This window comes from Peromyscus californicus, unplaced genomic scaffold (assembly GCF_007827085.1).
Source record: "Peromyscus californicus insignis strain IS unplaced genomic scaffold, ASM782708v3 Scaffold_16__1_contigs__length_79575227, whole genome shotgun sequence".
Classification (NCBI taxonomy): Eukaryota; Metazoa; Chordata; class Mammalia; order Rodentia; family Cricetidae; genus Peromyscus; species Peromyscus californicus.
The window spans coordinates 13,099,358-13,123,547 of NW_026294458.1; the positions used below are offsets into that span (position 1 = coordinate 13,099,358).

The 24,190-nt window shown below is 42.5% G+C and overlaps 1 protein-coding gene across 1 annotated transcript in view; it reads left to right on the forward strand.

Moving 5' to 3' along the window:
* The first annotated feature begins 10,017 nt into the window (after nucleotides 1-10,017).
* Hacd2 (3-hydroxyacyl-CoA dehydratase 2) overlaps nucleotides 10,018-24,190 on the forward strand; it is an 89,460-nt gene continuing 75,287 nt past the window's right edge. The window contains exons 1-2 of the mRNA XM_052740433.1: nucleotides 10,018-10,231; nucleotides 13,718-13,835. Coding sequence (XP_052596393.1) covers nucleotides 10,077-10,231; nucleotides 13,718-13,835 — 273 coding nt within the window. The 5' untranslated portion in view covers nucleotides 10,018-10,076. The remainder of the gene's footprint in view (nucleotides 10,232-13,717; nucleotides 13,836-24,190) is intronic.

Here is a 24,190-nt window from a genome sequence, read left to right on the forward strand (position 1 = left end):
GTAATTCTCAACCTTCCTGATGCTGGGACCCTTTCCTCTTGTGGTGACCCCCAGCCATAAAATTATTTTTGTTGCTACTTCATAACTGTAATTTTACTACTGTTGTGAATCATAATGTAAATATCTGATATGCAGGATATCTGTTATGCAATCCCTGTGGAAGGGGTCACAACCCACAGGTTGAGAACCACTGTTCTAGGGATTTTTCTACAGACTTGCTCCAGGAGTATGTTAGCAAAAGATATTCTCAAATCAAGTTCATCAAACATTTATTATCAAATAATCATACTGTCAGCATGATGGCACACACCTTTAATCCCAGCATTCAGGAGGCAGAGGCAGGCAGATCTCTGTGAGTTTGAGGCCAGCCTGATCTACATGGTGAATTCCAGTCCAGCCAGGGATATGTGAGACCATGTCTCAAAAAAACTATTAATAATCATATGGTCTCTAGAAAGAATCTTGCATGTTCACTAAAGCCAAATGCTTGCAATACACTTAGGTAGGATTTAGCTGGTCAGTCGGCCAAGTGGAACTATTTTCCACGTGGACTATCCTTAGAACTTAGGCGTCTGACTCACCCACACATTCTATTCATTCTATAAAAGCTGCTACTTACTATAGCTGGTAGCTTGTACCTCAGTTTCACCATCTAGTAAATTAACATAATAATATCTCCTCATTCATAGATTGAGTCTGTGAAACCTCTGCTCTGGCACACAGGTACTGAGTTTTATGTCAGAAACCCTCTCCACCCTGAGAGGGAACTGCTTGTAGACTTGCAGAAACAAAATGGATATTTGAAAAAGTTATAAGCTATGAAAGATAGGAAGAATTACTTAAATTCTGCTCCAAAGAAGGATCTTTGACATTAAAATCCCCAAAGAAGCATCATTGACATTACCTATTGTGCTGGCTGGTTTTATGTCAACTTGACACAAGCTAGAGTCATTGGAGAGGAGGGAGCCTCCATTGAGAAAATGTCCATAAGACCCAACTGTAGACAAGCCTGTACAGAATTTAAATTAGTGATTGATGGGGAAGGCCCAGCCCATGGTGGGTGGTGAACACCTGGGTAGGTAGTTCTGGGTTCTAAAGGAAAGCAGCCTAAGCAAGCCAGTAAGCAGCATTTCTCCATGGCTTCTGCTCCTGCCTCCAGGTTCCTGTCCTGCTTGAGTTCCTGCCCCCACTGCTTTTGATGATGAACTGTGATGAACTTTGATGATGTGGAACTGTGAGTGAAATAAACCCTAGCTTCCCCAGGTTGGTTTTGGTCATGTTTTTTCATCATAACGATAGTAACCTTAACCGAGAAATCTATGCAATTGTATAAAAACAAAATAATTCCTTGGAGAAGCGATGCTACAATTTCCCTATTAAGGAAAAGTTTTAACTTCCAGTCTCAAAGCACTCCCTTCTTCATCGCTGAAGGATTAGAGCATACCTGACCTTAGGAGTCTTACTTTCCAATCAGTAGTTTTCTCAGCTTGACTTTAACCACATTTAACCTTTCTCCCCAAAAGTTCCCTGTTTTAATCGCTATTTACAAAAGCAAATTCACATTCATTTGCTTCTGTCTGCATATTAACCACAGAACAAACAGATTACTATACAGAGGAAAAGGCTAAATGCATATCTTTTCAAAGTTGTCTAGAAAGCTCAAAACAGAGACTTCTATTTTCTAGGGCACTGGAAGATGAAGAGTTTCAGAAATAGGAAGTCGCCAGAGTAGGGAGAAGGCCAGACATGAGTTGCTAAATATAAGCAGTTACTCTATACTTCCCAGAACTTCTGATTGTAAAGCTAGAACCCCTTGGGATATGAAATCTATCAGAAGTTTGGAAGGTGAAAGTAACTTTCTGCAGAGAAAGAAGCCATGCTAACGAAAATGAGTTCACCAAGCATGTGCACCCCCTCTCACCTCTCCCAAGCCAGGCAAGTAAATTTGTCCTGAAGAATTCACAAAGGGCGAGAGGCTGGTAGACCCAGGTACCTGTGAAGGGGAGACTGAAGGGAATGGACAGTGCAAAGCAAAGCCTCCAAAATCAAAGCCAAAAATCCAATGAGAAGACCAAGTCAAAGGAAGGGATTTCTGGGAGTTGGGCCAGACATGGTAGAGGATCCGGGTACACAGCTTGAACACTTCAATAGCATCCATGTCAAGGACAGGAAAGAGCTTTGACCTAGAGAGATGACAATTGCTTGATGATGGAATTTTTATCATTTATTTTATTTTATGTGCATTGCTGTGAGAGTGTCAGATCCCCTGAAAATGAAGTTACAGACAGTTGTGAGCTGCCACGTGGCTGCTGGGAATTGAACCCAGGTCCTCTGGAAGAGCAGCCAGTGCTCTTAACCTCAGAGCCAGATGATGACATTTTTAAGACAGGTTGACTTCAATAACTTGGATGTTCCAGAAGCAGAATCAGGTATTCATAACAACAGACGAATGTCATACTCATGTACCTAGAGCAGAGGCTGTTCGTCTCCATTTGCTTTAACTTGCTGTCTTAACTGTGATCTTGATTCTCCCTTACAGGGAGACAAATGTACTTGCCTGGCTTGGGAGAGGTGAGAGGGGGGTGCACATGCTTGGTGAACTCATTTTCGTTAGCATGGCTTCTTTCTCTGCAGAAAGTTACTTTCACCTTCCAAACTTCTGATGGATTTCATATCCCAAGGGGTTCTAGCTTTACAAGTGGATCAGTGAAGGGCTGCGTACTTCTGTTCCCATTAAGTTACATGTATACCAAAAGTCAATAGGTTTGTTCATCAACTTCTTATGCCATTTATACACGCCACTGTAGTTACATAATCTGATTATTACATAAATCAACAACAGCTGTACTGCTGAGGAGGAGAGCAGTTGTTTCTGTGGGAGCTAAACTGAGACTATTCCTGCCTGGCACAAGGAATACCTGTGTGGAATACGCTTTCAGACCTCCCAACACCTTATAAAACGAAAGCAAAGGAACAAAGGACCCAAACCCACCAGGGCGAAGGATGAAAGGCGTGACGACTGTGAAGTGAAAATCACAGGTCATTGGTCTGGACTGAGTTCCAGCACTAGCCTCTCACAGGCCAAGCTAAAAAGCAGCCTGGAGTCGTTCACCCTACAATGCAACCATACCTCAACAAATCTATTTAACCGAGAAGCTGAGCTGGGGATGTACCCCCACGGTAGAGCACTTACCTAACGTGCAAGGTTCGGGTTCAAACCCCAGCACAATTAATTAATTAAAATGTACCTAAAGTAAACCGATGTTAAGCAATCCATTAGTTTTTGTTGCTCAATCTTCTTCTCCCTAAGTTTTCCTTAAAGTAACTTTTTGCTTTTGTTTCTACTTCCTTCAGCCTTTTTCCATCTATAAACCGGTCTCCTCTGCCCAGACTTGCTCAACTTTAGACTTAAAGGTAAAGCCAGTGGAGAGCCATAAACTAACCTAGAATTCTGTATGCACAGAAATTCATGTGTGTGTGTGTGTGTGTATACACATGTGTATGAAGGCCAGAGGTTGGTATTATGTGTCTCCTTCAAATGGCTCTCCACCTTATTTGGGGGGCAGAATGGCTCACTGAATCTGGAGTTCACTGACTGGCTAGACCCGTTGGCCAGCAATCTCCGGGGCTCCTCCTGTCTCCACTTCCTCAGAGCTGGGATGGTAAGTCCACATCACTACATCCTGCTTTTTTGTGGGGGTGGTAGGACTCCAGACTCAGGTTCTCTTGCTTTTGGAGCAAGCACTTTATGACTGACCCCTCTCTCCAGCTCCCTGAATTGTAGATTTCTGTTGTTAACAAAATTACGGGATAGACAGACTGGGAATTAGTACTAAATTTCTGCTCTGTGTTGTCTACAGAGAAAAAAAAAACCACTCCAGAAAGCAAAGTGATTCTAACCACAGAATTACAGAAGCAGTGACAGTGGGCATTACCACCTCTGGCTCATATGGCAGATGGCAGTCCCTTCCTCAACTGTGGCAGAAAAGGGGATACAAAGGCTGTGGACTGGCAGACAATCGTCACTGAAGGGGCAAAGGGATCATAGAGGAAACATGGGGACTGGGCAAAGGTTGCATACTGAACCTTGAACTCTGCCTTCTCCCACTGGGTGCCTGCTAGAACTCTGACTGCCTTGCAGGACTGGATACAGAACATGTAGGCTCATGTACAAAATGAAAACATGGGGCCCTTGATGGTTTTATTTTGTTTTCAAATTTCAAGATGGGGCTAAAGAGATAGTTCAGTCAGGAAAGTGCTTGCTTTGAAAGCATGAGAACTTAAGTTCAAACCCCAGAACCCACATTTAAAAAGCCAAGGGAGGTGCCTGGGAGAACTGTCACAAACGGTCTTACTCAGCCCTGGGCCCTGTGTGCAACAACTCCATGCAGCCAGGCAAGATGAGCTCACTAGTGCACTAGTAACAAGACAACGGCTTGTCATAAACTGCAGTGATTTACTGTACAGCTTTCTGCCCTTACAAAAGCATAATAGTTTAATCGGGTCAAAAAAAACTTGTGATCTTTTTCCATCCCTCAACACATAACTATTAAATTAGTATAGTTTTAGAATGTATCCTGTTAGAAAGCTTGATTTTTAAAACTGCTACTTGAGTTGCTAACTTGCATTTCCTCTTTTAAAATAAATCATTAAATGAATTTTAGCTGGAGATGAGGACAGGATTTCCAACAACGCTTGAGATGACTCTAAGCATGCCTCTGCAGTTTTCTACTATACATTGATAAAGTGCAGCGTTGGCTGCATTGATGATTACAAAATCAAAATATTAAGCAACTCTGAAAAATGATATCAATGCTCTATATCAGCAGTTCTCAACCTTTTGGCCACAACTCCTTTAGGGGTCAAATGATCCTTTCACAGGGGTCACCTATGACCATCGCGAAACACAGATATTTACATTGTAATTCATAACAGTAGCAAGGTTACAGCTATGAAGTAGCAACACAAATAGTTGTATGATTGGGGGTCACCACAACATGAGGAACTGTATTAAAAGGTCACAGTATTAGGAAGGTTGAGAACCATTAGTCTATAGAGGGAGTCCTTATCTTTTTATGTAAATATTTTAGGAGATTGAAACATTTGAAATGTGTTCTCTCCTATAACACACCGTGTGTGTGTGTGTGTGTGTGTGTGTGTGTGTGTGTGTGTGTATGTGTGTGTGTGTGTGTGTGTGTGTGTGTGTGTGTGTGCGTGCACGCGTGCATGAGCTTAAGGTAGGGGGATTTTCTGTGCTGTAACTAAATATCCTGATACAATTTAGAGAGCATGAGTTTCTTTTGGCTTATGATTACAGAGAGATAGAGTCTATCATGGTAAGGAAGACACAGCAGCTATAACAGAATATCCAACTGGGTAGTTTGTATAAAAGAAAGGAGCTTATTTGGTTCATGGTTCTGAGCATCTTCTTGGAGGAAGGGGGAGGACAAGTAGGCATGTGTGGAAGAAAACTGTGATCTCTTTGAAAACCTCTGCTCTCTGAAAGTGAACCCAATTCTTCTAAAAAGTCATTAATCTCTCAACAACCTAATTGGCTCACTGCTACAGTGACAGTCATGTACATGAGTTTCAGGAGGACAAACCAGATTCAAACCATAACAAAGGACTAGCTCACCGGAAGTTTAGGGTGAACTTTGGAGTCAACCCTGTCACCACTCCTCCTTCCCCTAAGGTTTTAGAGAAGCTAGATCTCCAACTAACTGGAAGTCTAAATGGTAGCTGTCTTTGTGGTTGACCAAGCAGCCCAAAACACACCATTGTAGACCCTCTCCTGATAATTAGGTGGAAAGTGACACCGAGATCCTTTCCTAGCCTCTCGGATGGACAATAGCTGCCTGTCTCATACCACAGGATTCCTCTCCCTCCCTATCCTCAGTCACAGGCAAAGAAAACTAGACAGGAGCAAGAACGGTGTTCTGCCAAGCAGAAGAGGGAGCAGCCCAAGCTCTCTCTCACTTCAGTGACTGCCCAACCTCGTGTTCCAAGCAAAGACAAGGTCCAGTGACTCCTCCAGATCTTTTTTTTTTTTTAAAGATTTATTTATTTATTATATATACAGCATGTTTGCCTGCAGGTCAGAAGAGGGCACCAGATCTCATTACAGATGCTTGTGAGCCACCATGTGGTTGCCGGGACTTGAACTCAGGTCCTCTGGAAGAGCAGCCAGTGCTCTTAACCTCTGAGCCATCTCTCCAGCCCCAACTCCTCCAGATCGTAAGGAATTATATTGCCCAGTTCTCTTCCCCTTGGGTAGGCAGGAGCCAGATATGCTTAATTTTGATCTTCCCCATGATGCTCAATTTATTTTATCGGGGCCAGCTTACCACACTTGCTATTTGGAGCGTGTGCCCATAACGAGCCTCCAGTGTAGCCAAACAATCCCTTCCCCGGTTCCTTCATCTGTAGCATTTGGACATGTGATCTTCCAGTCAGCTGATACTACGTAAGGCCTTGACACTGGGGTAACACAGAGGAGAAAAATGGCAGTCTGGAATCTTCCAGGGTGACAGGAAAGGCACTAAGGATGGCATCCAATGTCCAGTGGTGGCTGTGCCAGTGACAGAAATGTGGACACCAACCACATTCTTCCTGTGCATTGATTTGGTCTCTATTTATGGCTGCTTCATTTCCCGTGGTTCCTGTCCATGTCCCGAACCTCATCCTTCAGCTTTCCCATCAACTCTGTGAGCTAGCCAATGTCCTTTTGATAAAGTCTTTCTCTCTAACTAAGCAGAGTTAGCCCCCATTGTTTAGAAACCTGGAAATCTACCTTGCACATGACAACTTTCATGCAGAAACTTGCCCTTTCGGGGGAAGGCAAAAAGATGAGGAAGAGGGTTCTCTGCTTTGTTTGGAGTCTTACCACATCTATGTAATATGCAGTCAGAATGATGACCATATGACACAAAACACAGGGTAAGTTGGAGAAGGCTACGTATAGTATGATGTCAAGTATATCATACCTGGAAGAAACTAACATTGCTGTGGTTTGACTGTCTTCTTCAAAGCCTTGTTGAAGGAAGTATGTCACTGGGGGTGGGATTTCAAAAGCCTATGCCAAGCCCAGAGTCAGTCTCTGTCTCTCTCTGTCTCTGTCTCTGTCTCTGTCTCTCTCTCTCTCTCTCTCTCTCTCTCTCTCTCTCTCTCTCTCTCTCACCCATGGACCAGGATCTAGCTCTCAGCTACTACTCCAGTGCCATGAAGGAAGCCTCCAATTAGAGTTGCCTTGGCCATGGCCATGTCTCTTCACTGCAATAGGACAGTGATTAAGACACATAGGGATACCTGTCTCAGTACCCTTTAAAACTAAAGTGGCAACAAGAATGGTAACTGTGTTATTTTACTGTCCGCTTTTTACAATAGCATGTTCCAGAAACCCTCAAAGTACCTGAAGGTCTCCAGTCATTGTCCTAATTCTGTGGTCACTGTGGATCCAGGAACAGTGGAGCCTTGCAGACAGATCATCCTACCACAAGAGTACCCTCAACCAGGAACAATCTTCTCACAGGAACCAGCTTATCTTCCAAAAAGACGGGACTTCTTCCAGCAACTTTACAGAACTAGAACTGAGATAACGATCACACATTGGCCAAGACTGCTTACCCATGAATACTTCTTGCCCCATGTTCCAATTCTTCTTCTGTTTATACCTAAGGCCTGTGTCAGTGCTCCAAAAATGAACTTGGAACCACTGCACCCGTTGATCTGTATTTCCCAATGTAGTCACACTGATTAAATCTCTTTGCTCTGCTCTTCATAATTACTCATTATCATCATGTGTGTATTGGAATGAGTGGCTGTGAATGGAATATTGGCACTTGGATCCAGGGCTTATTACCTAAGGCTCCAGTAACAAAGCCAAAGGGGGCAGGTAGAGAATAAACAGACTATTCAGAGTATTGAAGATCACATTGAACTTTTTACACTGTCTCTTAACTGTCATTAGGAAGTATTTAAATGTCACAAGGGAACAGGATGAGAAAAGTAGTAGATGTGAACGAATTTGTACTTAGAAAAGATCACTATACTTTGCAGAACTGATGGGGTTGGATATAAATGACTACAAGAAGATATACTGAGTTTTAAGTTGATTTCCAATTTTATAGATTTGTGCTTCCTACTTCCCCATTAAGTATATTATATTGGAAAGAGAATCAATTAAATGAATGAGAGAAGCTTTTAGGTGAATGATTGTTTTGCAAAATAGTTTATTCCTTTATGAGATAGGTGGAAAGATTTTGTTGCAATTTTGATCTACCTATTTGTTTTGTTATTGCTGTTTTTGTTTTAGAAGTGTTTTGCCTGCATATATGTATATGTTCCAGGTGTGTGCCTGGTGCTTTCAGAGGTCAGATGAGGGCAATGGATCCCCTGAAACTAGAGTCAGGGATGGTTGTGAACCACCATGTGTTTGCTGAAAAACCAAACCTGCTCCCTCCTCCCTGACTTGTTCTTTAAGGAAGTCAGGAAAAACAAGGCCACAGGATGTCTTTACCATCTTGGAGAGCAGTAAGGGATGAGCATTCAACAATTGCTCAGTTTCTATCTCTCAGTTTTGGAGGGCCTTGTGATTTTAAATCCTATAATCATCTGGATGCTCTCAAGTCTCTCTCTCTAGCCTTCTAGTCTTCCTGAACCTCAGGGTCTAAATTTAATTGTCTATTGAATATCTCCACTTGGATTTCTAAAAAGGATTTCAAACTGAACATACAAGTCCTGACTTCTGCCTTCAGAATCACTTCTTTCTTTACAACTTGTTCTTCCAAGATGTCCCAATGTCTCTTTTGCCTTCCATTAAAATCTAATGTTCTATCTAAACATTTTATGAACTCTAAAATAGTCTCACAATTCAGCATTCATTACTTCAATTATCATCACACTGGCCTAAATCACTATTATTATGACCTAGGCTATTGTAATAATTTTCTAATTGATGCCACTTTTCACCAACTAATGCATATTTATTCATGTCTGGCTCCTTCTGTGTAATCTCTAGGAGACTGAAGACTTTTGTCTCTTTCCGTTAGTGTGGTAAACTTCAATACAACCTTGTAGATGCTTCATAAATACTTCATGGAATCGATACTTATTTTATTACATTACATAAATAGTAACTTATTTAAGGAGACGCTTGGTTTCATGAACACTGATAGCAAGGTACTTTTATGAACAAACTCCTAGAAAAAGTAGTGAGTGGGGTCAGCAGATGAAAAGCAGCTTCCAGGAGTTGTTTCTGTTTTAACTCAGTAGGAGAGTTTCCCTGTAGGTATTAACAATACTTTACACCACCTATGGCCCTCAACTAAGCATTGAATCACCTCTTCCTTCACAAAAATCAGGCCTATGAATGGAGAGGAACTGCCCAACTCTCAATAACTGTTGGGAGAACAGTGCAGATTAATTAAAAATTAAAAGACAAGGAAGACACTGTTGAAGGGTGGTTGCCCAACTTGGCTACAGTTTGAAGAAAAAGATGAGTGTTGCAAAAAAGCTGTTTCTTTCTGCTCTCTTGACAGGACGGGAAGCTTAACTGACATCAATCGCCCTAATCTAAAATGACAAGCGGCTTGGGCAACTGTGTACAGGGGTGAAGACATGGCACCTGGGGGAGGCTAAGAGAAACAGGGACTAGGACGTATCATTTGGATCCAGCAGGAAAAGATGGTTATAAGACAGAGAATAGCCAGACCCAAGTTATCCACCCAGGTGGAAGAACAGGCCTGCCATGAGAGGCCCAGGTTCACATTAACCTAATCAAACATGGCGCTGGACGCCGACCCGGACCGCGTGCCGGAAGTGGGGAAGGAAAGACCCCCCCCCCACACACACTCCATCCAAGATGGCGGCGGTGACCGAGACGGGAACGCAGAGGCGGGAGCGCCTGGAGCGTCTTTGCCCTCACCCAAGATGGCGGCCCCCGTGGGCGCTGTCCCGGCTCCGCCCCGTGCCGCGGCCCCGCCTCCCCTCCGCCCCTCCCTCCGCCCCCTCGCAGCACCCCGCCGGGTCTGAGGTGCGTGCGTGCGCGCGCGAGGAGAGCGGGCTGCGGGCTGCTCGACATGGCGGCAGTGGCGGCGACCGCGGCGACCAAGGGGAACGGGGGCGGCAGTGGCCGAGCCGGGGCCGGCGAAGGCAGCGGCACGCGGAAGAAGAAGGGCCCCGGGCCCGTGGCCACGGCGTACCTGGTCATCTACAATGTGGTGATGACGGCCGGGTGAGCCTGGGGGGGGCAGGCACGGGGAGGCGGGGAGCGGCGCCTCTGCGGCCGGGCGCCGTGCAGCAGCCCGCGCGGCCGAGTGTGGGCAGCCGCAGCCCGGGGTGGCCGCGGCGGGTGCGGGCTCGGCGGAGCGCGGGCAAGGCTGGCCCGGGGCTGGCCGGCCGGGGCCTCCTCGGCGGGGCGGGTGGGCTGGCCACAGGGGCGGGGAGGGGCGGAGGGGAGCGGAGCCGAGGACGGACCGGCGGACGGACGGACGGGCGGACGGGCGGTCACGAGCGCCGGCTGCGGAGACCATTCATTTCAGCGGTCGTTTTCAAAACCCCGGGCCGAGCTCTCGCCTCCGCGGGAGTGGGAACGCGTTCAAAGTTTGGGGCCCGCCACCGGAGTCGGAGCTGTCCGCCAGACGGGATTTGGACTTTCTAGGGAGGACGGGGGCCAAGGTGGGGTTGGGAGAGACCTGGGCGCCCGAGACGGTTTTGCCTCACTTTCAGCCTGTCCCTTAACAGCAGAGTTTTAGTTCTCACACAACTTGCTGTGTGACTTCGAATAAATCCGCTGCTTTCTCTGGGCCTCTTTTTTTTTTTTTTTTTTTCTCCAGTTTGGTAGAATTGGGCTAGGTGAATCCACTTTCGCAATCCGGTGGTTTTGGTGAGGTGAATCACCAAATATAATTTGTTAGGAAAGTTCTGAGGTGTGAAACACGCTTTCTTACTTTCCTTTTCCCGTTCCCCTTTCTCTTTCTTTCCTGTTTTTTAAGACTAGGGCTCGTTATGTCGTTTTTGCCTGGCCCAGAACTTGTGATCCTCCTGCCTCAGTCTTCTGACTGCCACCACTCTTGACTCCCTAGCATTCATTCGTTTGTTTATTTACTGGTCCTGGAACTGAACCTAGGGCCTCAACACTTGCATGCACTCTACTTAAGCTATATCCCTAGCACTGTAGCCATTTTTGTCCAACTATTTTTTTTAGGTAAAGCTTTCAAATATACAGAAAAAAAATGAAGGAATGTATATTGAAAATCCAGTTTTATTATTATTATTATTATTATTATTATTATTATTATTATTTTTGGTTTTTCGAGACAGGGTTTCTCTGTGTAGCTTTGCGCCTCTCCTGGAACTCACTTGGTAGCCCAGGCTGGCCTCGAACTCACAGAGATCTGCCTGGCTCTGCCTCCCGAGTGCTGGGATTAAAGGCGTGTGCCACCACCGCCCGGCCAGTTTTAATTATTTTATGGAGTAGGAAATACATTGGCAGAGTTCAAATTTTAAAATATACACAAAACATGCATACAGTGCTGTTCCACCCAGATCACCTTACTTGAGTCAGCTAATTTTGTGTAACTTCAGATGCTGATATTAGCACATGCTAATATAAACTTACACAAATGCTATAGATTTATAGTTAGTATGTTGCTTTTTAATGAAGAAATAGGCTGGGAGGATAGTAGGCTTGTTGCTAATATTAGAAATAGGAGGTGTTGAAACATAGGCTCAGGCTGGGCATGTTGGTTCTCTGAGTTTAAGGCCATCCTGGTCTGCAGAGCAAGTTCAAGGACAACCAGGGCTACACAGAGAAACCCTGTCTCAAAAAAAGAAAGAAACATAGGCTTAAGAAGTAACTTGCATAAGATCATACAAGTTCTCAGAATCCCTGGATCTAAACTCAGGTCAGTGAAAACTATTACAAATACAAATTATCTTTCACATAAATCCCCCAGATCTTTTTTTTTTTTAGGAGAACATTTAGGGATCTCTGTATGCTCATATGTAAAATTCCTGTACTAGCAAAGGTGTTGGTAGAAGCATTGTATTGCAGAGGGGACTCAGAGTTCTCTGAGGAAGAAGGGAATGTCTTTTTCTGGGTGATAAGCATGAGATAAGGGTGAGAGGAGTGATAGCTTAAACCAGGAAGAGAAGCTGGGATTTTTGAGAGGGACGTTATGCTTTGATGAACTGATAATAAACTTGAGCATTAATTTGTAATTGGAGTCTGGCCAGTTTTACCAGTAATTCACTTCTTCTATTATAAACCCTTATTTAATGTCCTGCTATGATAGTTTGTAGGTATAGTGCATATATCCCATTGCCTGGTTGAATGTGGAAGTTTAGTTAAATCCAACTGCTCTCTCTGAGATGTGCCTTAATGACTGAGTTCCATTTGCTTCATTATGGGATTTAACAGGGAATCCCAGGGCCTAATATTTATTTTTGAGAAGGAAAGTAGAGCAGAAAGGTAATGTTCACAACTGCATGTTCCTGCGCTTTCTTGTTTCATGTTTTTCTAATCAATAAGCCTATTGATCTCTTTTCTCATTTGGTTTTGGGAAATTTAAAATTATTTTTTCAAAGACAAACTTTTTATTCATATTTCATACGTAATTTAGATAAGAAAGATTATATATGGACATGTCCCACTGAGACTTGTAAGAAACGCTTAAAATATTTTTCCAGTCTTAATATTATTATTAAAGACACTTTAACAGCACAAAACAATTAAAATTGAACCCTTTGTACCCCTTAGACTTTCTAGGCTCCGATTTACCTGCACAAAGACCACTTTAGCTTATTCTGTTTGTATTGTTCTTAGCAGACAAGTGTACCAAAGAGCCAAGTTCCAGATGAGTGAGATGCCATTGTGTAATTTTATTTTAACAGGATGCTGTAGGGGGTGTAACACTTATTTGTGCTACAACTTGGCCTTTGGGAGCTGTAGTCGGTGTGCCTGTCACTTTTATACCACACTTGGAATAATCACTTGCAAATGAGAAAGGTTTGTTTTGGTGCACAGTTTTGGAAATTCTGTCCCACAGCTGAAGGACCTCCTTGTGTTGGGTTTAGTGGCAAATCAGGAACAAAACTGTTTACCTTGTAACCAGGCCACAAAGAGAGAGAGAGAGAGAGAGAGAGAGAGAGAGAGAGAGAGAGAGAGAGAGAGAGAGTGTTAGAGAGAGTTGATATCTCAGAGTCCTCTTTGAGGGCATGTCACCAGTGACTTGAAGACTTCTCACTAGGTCTCACGTCTTAAAGGTTCCACCACCTCCCAATAGTGTCACTCTGGGGACTATGCCTTTCACATGAGTGTGGGGTGGGGTAGTGGCATTAGAACAATGGTCTCAACCTTCCTAATGCTGCGACCCTTTAATACAGTTCCTCATGTGGTGACACCACAACCATAAAATTATTTTTGTTGCTGCTTCATAACTGTAATTTTGCTACTGTTATTAATTATAATGTATATATTATACCTGTGTTTTCCAATGGTCTTAGGTGACCTCTGTGAATGGGTTGTTTGACCCCCAAAGGTGTCTCAACCCACAGGTTGAGAACCACTGTTAGAGTCACACCATAGCATTTGGTAAATCTAGGGTTTTTTTTGTTTTGTTTTGTTTTTTAAACAAGCTGTGCTTTTCCTATACCTTTTTATTATTGTAAGTCCAACTTTTTGGTCTCTCTCCTAATTGTACTTTCTCTTTCTTACTAGGTGGCTGGTGATAGCAGTTGGGTTTGTGAGAGCATACCTGGCTAAGGGTAGCTATCACAGTCTTTATTACTCAATAGAAAAGCCTTTGAAATTCTTCCAAACAGGAGCCTTACTGGAGGTATGTTTGAGATTTTTGTCACTAATTTCAAATGTTATAAAGTAGAAAACATGCTGTTATTATGATAAAATATTGCTGGAAGCCATCTTTGGTGGTGGACAGGTCCTAGCAGAGGATGGAAGGAGTTGGTGAGGGAAGGAAGTGAGCTAGGCCATGGTGGTGGTGAGAATCTTGCAGCCTGACTGACTAGCAGCTAGGGTGCTTCTTTATTTATACAGAATTTAGTAAGAAGGGATAGATTCGTGTTCCAAAACATAGATCATATCATTTTTGTCTTTGGACATGTTTCACATCCTTTTGCTTATCTTTTAGTTATCATTAATAACTATGACAGAACAGTTATCATTTCCAGTCATTTTCCCTCAAGTTTGACATCATTAATAAACAGAGTTATCATTTTTACTCATTAACCCTATAGCCCAATTTTTAAGAATCTAGAGGCATATGACAGCCTGTTCTCAAGCCAGAGCTTTTGTGGCTACAAGGACATTAGACCAAAACAAAAATCTTCAAGCCAGCCTGGGCATGTTGCCATGTCCCAAGCAGTGTATTATTAACTCTTAATGGTCAGAGTGCCCAGGAAAAATCCTCAGGCCAAAGCTGCTGGAGTTATTATTCAAATTCTGGCATAATACAATGTTTATATTTTATATCTTTATAGAATTTGTCTATATGTCTAATCCTGGTATTCTGTTGTTCCTTGGTCATATGATACCAAGTGGCTCTGCATGTCCTATCTTTTCTAAGAAAGAGAGGTCCTGACATCTTATTTTTTTTGTTTTAATCATCTTTCCATTCCATACTTTGCTCATCAATATTAGTCTCTGTGTAGGGCTGAGATAACTTCAGCTAATCTAACTTTGTTGCTGTATATGCCATGTAATTGCCTGAATGTATAGTGGGAAGGGGCTTGCAATCTGATCTGTGGTCAACTCCTCTAATCCACTGAATCTTGTTAACCTTTTTGAGTTTACTTTGTTTTGAATATCTTGTTCCTGCATAAGTACAGGGACAGATGTTTCAAGAATGTCTCACAGCCTCATAAAGACTTCTTTATGTGTGTCACAATTTCCAAGGCATAAGAAAGACCTTCAATAGATAAGGATAACTCCCTAAAAGCAGGAGGGCTAGTCTGTTCAGAACTTTCCTGGGGAGGCTTAGACGCAATACTCCTGGGAGAAGGAATAAATGATTCATAAGAAATTTCCCATCAATCCAATATCCCCCAATTATAGAAATATTAAAAGTCCCCCAAGTGTGCAGCAGGTGGAGATGAAAACCAAAGGTGGCACAGCAGCCATCATGCGGCTGGATCTTTGTCAAGCAGCTGTGCTGGCTTTATGACTTTTGCCATTCCCATCAGATATGGCTGTGCCAAAATATATTGAAATTGCCTTATCCTTGTTGGATTTGCTTTAAATTTGGAAATTTTGCTTTATGAAGTGAATGCCTCAACTGTCTTTGAAATTATGAAAAAAATTAAAATTCTACTTAAGATATTGCTTGGAATATATTGTCTATCCAGCTTTTATAGGAAATCAAATGATGCAAGCTTATGTAAGGATTTTAAGAAATTCTAGGAGTGCCCTAGTGAAGTGTTGACAGACTCATACTTTCAGGGCCCGTATAACAGGGATTGTTATCACAGGGATGATGAGTGTCAGTGGACATAGTGTAGTAGTGATAGATAGGAGACACAGCAGAACCTGTCCAAAGGTATCCAAGTTTAAAATAATTAACAAAGGGCCGGAAGGACAGTAGAGATTCTCAGTGAGGCTGGTGGTTCTGTGCTTATCTTGGTCCTCTTTGCTGAATCAGTATAGTTCAGGTTCTAAGTATAATTGGATTTTTGAATTATGTCTGACAGAAAAAAAAAATCCAGCTCAAAGAATTTTAAGAGTAAAGAAGTCTTCCAGTCTGAAGCTGATAAAGATACAAAGTTATGGGCTAAAGTGATGGCCCGGTGATTAAGAGCCCTGGCTGCTTTCCCAGAAGACATGGGTTCGATCCCCAGCACCCATGTGGTAGATCACAGCTGTCTGTAACTCTAGTTCCAGGGAGTCTGGCACTGTCTTTTGACCCCCCCAAGGGCACCAGGAGTACATCTGGAAAAATACTCATAAAAATAAGTTAGTAAAATAATGTTTTAAAAAGATGAAAGGTTAACTTACAAGATTTAAGGAACCATCTCAGGATTGAGAACCAGTGATTTGATATTAGAACTCTGTTTCTCCTCGGCTCTGAATTGTAGACATCCTTTACATGGTGGGAAGGGGTTTGTTTTTCTGAGCATCTGTGTCAGACATAGTTCTAGGAAGGATTCTGGTTGGCCCTGTTAGACTAATTGATCAGCAGCGAGTGCCTGTTCTTCTGGCCAATGGACTATAGATTTTGGTAGTGGAAAGGGGCTGAGGTTATTTAGGGTCATACAAAATCAAAAGCTACATAGTTGTTGTAATGAAAACTTTTGGGTGGTATAGAAGACATGATGCTCAGTTTAATTTCCCTCATTTTCCAGGGCAAACCCAGCATGACATTTGTGTCTCGGTGGCAATTTAAAACCTGAACTAGGGAACAATGTTTAAGATCTCCAGTTCTCACCCTCACTTTTAAAAGCAGAAACTTGTAGCTTTTGTTTCTGCTTTTTTCTCTTAGAAAGTAAGCACTCCCCACTCTTACGACTCGTCAGGAGTGCTGTGGTGACTTGAGTATCCCCTGAGCACCTGTTCAGCTGTGCTGCATTTGCCAGCTTAGCCTGTGGATTGGTCTTTTATCCCTTGTCCACCTTTGTGATTTGGAAAAGAATTAGGCCAATTTCTAGTTTCTTCCTGCCCAAATAGTTTGAGTCCTCGAAAACCAGCAGATTCTTTTAGCAGGCTTTCTTGGACTGCCAGCCCCCAAATCATGACACAGAGACTTATTGTTAATTATGAATGCTCGGCCTTAGCTTAGGCTTGTTTCTGGCTAGCTTTTTTTTTTTTTTTTTTAAACTTAACCCATTTCTTTTAATCTATGTGCTGCCTTGAGGCTTGTTTACCTCACCTACGTACTGTCCATCCTGCTTTCCTGCTTCCTCTGTGTCTGGGTGGCTCCCCTTTTCTCTCTGCCTGCCAGCCACGCCTGTCCTTCCTCTGCTTAGCTACTGGCTGTTCAGGTTTTTATTAGACCAGTCAGGTGCCTTAGACAGGCAAGGTGAAACAGCAACACATCTTTACATAGTTAAACAATTCTTCTGCAACACAAACAAATGTAACACATCTTTACGTAGTTAAGCTACTGTCCTATTCCACAACAGATTCTAGTGTGAATCATTTTTCAGCTTAGAGCCAGGTTCCTGAAGCAGGGAAGAAATAAGTAAGTGGCACTTTGTCTCTCATCATCGACCTTGTCACACACAGTTCCCTCAGCTGCAGAGAAGCATATCTGAGATCAGGGCCATCAGAAACTGCCTCCATGCTTGACGTAGGGGGCGTTACTCAGGGTTGGAACACATCAGTGATTTTAATGGGATTTCCTTGAAGATTCTGTAATATAATTTAAAAATTTAAGTATGTCTTAGGGAAGGTAAGTAAATTAAACAGTATATTACAGAATTCACTCCAGAGCCAAGTCTTAGACTTTGAAGGATGATTGGCCTGTTCATCTCTGTTGAATTTCTAATAGGGATTTAAGAAATTAATTTAAAAATTTTTTCTTTATCTTTGTCAATCTCCCTAAAAAAATTATTGCGTGACAAATCCTGGATTTAGTTTTAGGAAAAAGACTGCCCCCAAATGGAAAAGTCTTTCAGCCACCCACCCCTAAGAGAGAAAGACAATCAAAAGGGCTGTGTCTAATGAAGCCATGACTCCTGAAAATGAGCAGATGGACATTGCAGAGGTCCATGGTGGCTGCCTGCCAAGACACTCCTCTGTGCAGTGCTTAAGAAAGGTTCCATCACCTGCACAGCAGCTTTGTGTAATCATTAGATGTGTGCGGATTGGTGAGTTACAGTGCATCCCCTTAACAGGATGAGAAAACTAATCTGGATAAGTTAGCCTCTCATTTACCTGTGTGCTGACCGATGTTCTTTAGGGGGGCCTTTTGGGAATTGGCTTAAAAAGGAAAAAAAGTTAGTTGTTCCTAAGAAATTTCAAATCTTCTTAGGAATATATAAAAGACTTAAAAACATTTACTAAGCAAGCCCAAATGCACATGTAATGATATGATAAGAAAATGAACCCAAACTCAAAATAATCTACTTTCTGAAGAAATGTATTTATTTATTTTTGCAGAATGGATACTTTGAGTTGATGGTACTTAATATTGGTCTTTTTGTGTGTGTGGAGGAGATATGGGGGGTTGAACCCAGGACCTTCCACATACCAGGCTAATACTCTTAACACTGAACTATGTTGCCAACCTAGTGGTAAGGGATTTTAGTAAAATTGACAGAAACCTTAACTTTATTCTGCCTAGTTATCCAAAAACATATTGAGTGTTTTTTAATGGATAAATTTCCAAATTATTCTACAGGTATTAATTTAAGTGGTTAATGAATACTGTGAAAACTGCGCCCTTCTAAAAAGAAACTTAACTTTAGGCCTGGGGAGGGGCTCTGTGGCACTGCACTCACGTAGCATACACAAGGCCTGGGTGCCACTCTACAGAAAAGAAAAGAAAAGGATCCTTCAGTCTTCTTGGGTAGGTGATTGTATCAGGGCTATTGGCTGGGGATCATGGAAACCTCCTCACATAACCATCAAGAGGGGCTTCTTAGAAGTAGAGTATTCCATAAAGTCCAAGGACAGGAATGTAGCTGGGCCGTAGGAATGGCCAGAGTCAGGAGCTGAAGCAACATAGTGCTCCATCACTTATGGCTGCTCTTCTCTATGTGCTGTCTGAACCATTCTCTACCTGCAGACTGGTTTTCTGGGTTTTTTTTGTGTGTGTGCCAGGTGACAGTAACAATTAAACTCCTGATGTAGCTTTTCCAGCCAAGATGAAAACAGCTAGCTAGGAGCAGAATCTTAATTTCTGTATTCCTAGTAAGGAGCTAATAGATCCAGCTTGAATTAGTTGTGTATCCTGGAATGGTCACTTCTAGACAGGGGTCAAGGCTGCAGTAATGATCCAGAAAGGTAAGAGGGAAGGGACAGCTTTTAGAGTAAGATACTAGATAAAGCCAAGAAGTATTTTACTTAAGTTTTTACAAAACACACAGCAAAATGAAAATGTGTTGTATTTTATTATTATATATAATGTTATATGTAATATAGATTACATTTAATATTTAATATTTTATCTATGAAGTTTTGCTTTAGGATTTTTTTTATTTTTAGTGGAGGGGTTTCCCCATATTTTCCAGGCTAGTCTCCCCATCATGGGTTTAAGCAATCCTCTGCCTCAGCCTTCCAAAGCATTGAGCCTACAAACACATACCACCATATCTGGCTATAATATAATTTATAAATTGAACTATGTAGAATGTTGATAATCAGTATTAGAGGCCAAAAGATCAGTGTGCAAATAATATGTTGTACCTTGGGTCAAATCTTGAGTAATTCTGTACCAATTAACATAAGCAGCACAAACATATTTTTTAAAATGTCCTTCATAAGTAACAAAATGTATGTGTTGATACCAGAAACATGAATTATTGGTGGCATGTCCAACCTGGATGAACCATAAAAACACACTGTGTAAAAAGAAGGCAGACACAAAACATCAACAAATAATGTGACACCTTTGGCTTGAAATGTCCAGGACACAAGCCTGTAGAGGCAGGGGAGTGACTGTTAATGGGTACAGGGTTTCCTTTTCAAAGGATGAAAATGTTCTAATGTAAATAGTAATGCTGACTGTATAACTTGGTGACTATGCTGAGTAGAATCACTGAAGTGTACATTTACAAGAAGTGGATTTTATAGTCTTGTAAATTATATCTTGGTTTAAAAATGCTATTTGTGGCGGATCTCTGTGAGTTCGAGGCCAGCCTGGGCTACCAAGTGAGTCCCAGGAAAGGCGCAAAGCTACACAGAGAAACCCTGTCTCGAAAAACCAAAAAAAAAAAAAAAAAAAAAAAATGCTATTTGTCTAAAATGTGTGTGGGGAAGCTCTTTCTCATTTTTGTTTTGGATTCATTATAGTCATTGATAACAAAAACTTTTTCTAGTTTGTCTGAGCAGAGATTGGACATTAGGCTGGGGATATAGAGTGTATGTAGGGGATATAGGTAGAATCCTAGTTTCAATTCTTTGTACACACACACAAGTACTTGGTTGATATTACAGTCATGGTAGATTTTTTTGTTTGTTTGTTTTAAATCTTGTTTTTTGGACTGGGGTTGAACCTAGAGTCTCATGCATGCTAGGTAAACAATGTACTACTGTATTATATCCCCAGTCCTCCCTTAACAAACAAACAAAAGCTTTTTATTGGACAGGCAGGATGGCTCATTGGGTAAAGACATTTGCTGCACAAGCCTAGGGACCTGAGCTCATTCCCTGGAACCTACATGACAGAAGAAGAGAGCAGACTCCACAAAGTTGTCCTCTGACCTCCATACATATGTGACCCCAACACACACTAATAATACATAGTTTAAAAAAAAACAAAACTTTTTTGAGATAGTGTCTTGTTAAGTTGCCCAGGCTGCCCTTTAACCCCTTTTATAGCCCAGCCATACTGTGAACTTGAGGCCCTCCTGTCTCATCCTCATGAGTAGTGAGGACCGTGGACCTGTATCTGTAATCCGGGCCAGAATGGCAGTTTAAAATGATTTCTGAGTAAAGTTGGATTTCTGCATGCTTTGGGTTAAAATAGGAGTGTGTATTGGCTGTGTCCCAGGACTGGGAGTGAGGTTTCCAACAGGTTGAGGTTATTTGCACAGACCTGTTGGGCTGGTACAAATCATGTAGCTTGCTATGTACCTCATTTGTCTACCTCTGTCCTTCTGTCCTCGTGGCCCACAGCAGCTCTTTCACATCCCACCTCCCTCCAGATGGACTGTCTAGAAAGAACTCTTATCTACGCTGTCTACTAGCATGGTCTTGGCCCTCTCTATGTGTTCTAGTCAGAGTCTTCATTCCTACTCCATCCTCAGATCCCTAATGGATAGGAAGTGCTTTTTAAGTAGAGGGCAGTCTAACCCACGTGTCTTTAAGAAAAAGGCTCCCAGCTTATGCCCCTGAGTGTTTCTGGCCCTGTGGCTCAAACCTTGTCTACTTCCCATGTTAGTGTTCAAGGTATTACTCGTAGAGCCGCATGCTCTAGGCACATTACCAGTCCAGTTTGCTTCTGTGAACTGTGGGGAGAGTTGACAAGAGGCCAGTTTTTCCTCCTTGTGGGAACCTGTTGACTTTCTAATAACAGTTTTATGTTTTAAGGGACTTTTGAAACAATCTACATGCACTTGTTAGACTCCCTTTGTTCTGAAGATTGCTTTTGAGAGAACAGATCTCTGAAAGTTTGGAAAGGCTAGCAGAGCCAGTCATGTGGAGACATCTAGTACAAACTCGTTGAACAACAAAGCCCAGAAAAACCAGCTTCAGGAACTGTGTGAGAACTGGATGGGAGAAAACGAACCTGGATGTAAGAAGTGTCACAACATTTGACAGGAACAGGGAGTCTGTAGGAAATAGGAACCCGCCCACACAGGTGTCACTGCTTGACAACTCAAGCAAATACAAGTTAAATAATCCAGTGCTCAAAGAGGTGAGAAAGCTAATGATTTTAGAACAGAATGTGCTAAAATTAAAAAACAAGTCCCAACCCCCCAAACTAAATCTCTTGGTGGAGACTGTAGGGCAGCAAAGGGACCATAGTGACACAAGCAGTGGCCCGGGAGACTGAGCAGACAGTTGCTCAGTCGGAGAGCATCTCAGGGAAAGCAGATTCAGAGCAGACGCCGTGGAGAGCCTTGCAGAGTTCACCATTTAAGACATAAAAGGAGCTGCCTGGACAGTGGAGGTGCGGGACTTGGCCTGGCTAGTGGCCGCATGTCCCAGAGCAGGGAGGCACAGTCTGAAGAAGTGGAGCTCACTGAGCTGACTGACCATTAGTGTTAAAGCCAGTGCGTCCACAGAACTGCAGGCAGGCATAACACCTTTCAAAGAAGAATGAGGCTGCCCAGGGGAATAGAAAAACTGGAAGGTGTAATTCAAAGTAATCATGAAGAAAAAAATACAGAGGCTTTTTCTGAACTGAAAGGCTCGTTATTGACAGTTTATGGCACACCACAGAGGAGCTTTTCTGCCAGCAAAAAATTTCTTCCTCCTTTGGATTTCTCTTTAAGTTCTTAAACTTAGAACAAAGATCTTAATTCCTAGAAGAAAAGAAACTTGGAAATGAAGCAGTAAAAGTAACGTAGGGCCTTAGACTCAGACCTTCCTAGGAAACAGAATCCACCTGGAGCTGGGTGAAAGCATTAGGCTCCTAAGGAGACAGCACCGTCTCCTACAGGTGGGGGGCATTCCAGCACCCCCAGAAGCAGCAGAACTTGGGAAGAGAACCAAAGTCCATTTAGCTGTCGCATAAATGATAAAGTCTTTATCTCTGTGTGTTTAAACTGTCTGCTTAATAATGTCCCAGATCTGTGCTGTCCAGGACAGTAGCCACTAATCACATGGTTGTGGAGCCCTTGAGACATGGCTGGTGGGACTGAGAAACTACGTTTTAAATTTCATTTCCATTTTGGTAGGTACATAGGACTAGTGGTGTCGGCACAGCCCAGGATAGATAGACCGTGATCCAGATTGCAAAGTGCCCACCTGGAATTCCACGAGGTGGTTCAGATTCTGCCAGAACAGAGTGAAGTAAGAAGGGTGGTGGATGAGTCAAGGGAGGCTGACATGCTGTAAATGTTCTATCACTTGGAGTTTTGAAGCTTCTTAATTCATAAGTTTAGAACAATGAGACTAGTTACTAAGATAATGGGTACTTTCAGATTAGGGACATGTGTAGACTAAAAGCAAAGCCTGTGGATGTTGGAGAAGGACTCAGAGGGCATTGCCACTGCCAGTGCTGTCCGTGGGGAATGCAGGAGTGCTGAATAAGAGCTATCTGCTTCCACTTCCTGTGCTTTAGTATGCATTAGTGTACCTTTTACATGAGTCTTGAAAGACACAACAAATTATGTGTAATAGCATGTAATAAAAAGCAAGATGGGTGAGGAAAATAGGATTAAAACCGTTTTAAATAAGGAAAACGATAGCTTAGGTAGTTCGTGGACTCAGTCTTGAAGCCTCAGCTAGAGAGCTTGGGGTCATGGCAACATAACTGAGCTCTGTATTTGCTGTACAGGGCCTATCAAAGTGGAGCATGAGAGTGGCGGGGGCTGCAGAGATGGCCTCGGTGCTCCTCCAGACGACCCAGCTTCCCAGCACCCACGACCCACCTAGCTCACAACTGTCTTACTTCAGTTCCAGGTGATCTGATTGATGCCTCTCTGGCATCTGTGGGCACCAAATGTGCACATGGTAGACATACATACATGGAGGCAAAACACTCATATGAAGAAAATAAAAATAAATTAATCTTAAAAAACAGTGTGTGACAGGAGAGTTACTATAAACTTACAAGATGATAGACGAATAACATAAATAAATGTGAGGTCCTGGTTTCAACTCCCAGTGCCACAAAAAAGTGAGTGGAAATAAAACAAGTATAGAAAAACTGGCTGAGACTAGATGAGCATGGTGGTACATAACTGTAGTCCCAGCTAAGGCTGGAAGACTGGGAGTTCAAGACCAGCCTTGACTAGTCTTAGTAGTAAGACTGGGTCAAAAGTGGAGCAGGCAGAGGCGGAGGGAGGGAGATCGAACTATAAGATAAAGCTGATTTCACAACAACAAGCAGACTCAGGAGTTAAGTGTGCCTGTAGCAGGAACATGGGAGCTGATTTGATGAGTAAATGTTTATCTGAACAGAGAAACAAATGTGTGGAAAGGCTGGCAGAAACACTTGAGAAGAGAAACTAGAGTGCCTAAGATTCATCATCGTACTATATATGAAAACACTGCAGACAAGAAGTTTAGGTCCTAGACCGTTTTTTGTCATTGATGAGCACGGTGACCCTGCTCTCTCTTGAGCCTTCATTGATTGGGAGCAGTGAACACACTGGATTCAATACTTCCCAATGTTAAGTTCCGTGAGACTTTATTACTTCCCTCTTAGAAAATGAAGTGTAAGCAAAGAACTAATCACTATAGTGCTGTAAGAGAGTGAAATACATAACAATGAGAAAATACTGGTAATTAGGGAAATTTCACTTGTTTTCCCCTTCAAGAATGTAAAAGTTTTTTGGAAAGACATTTGGCGTCTCTGAAGGTGATCAGTAAATGGGCTTTTTTGTTTTGTTTTGTCTTGTTTTGTTT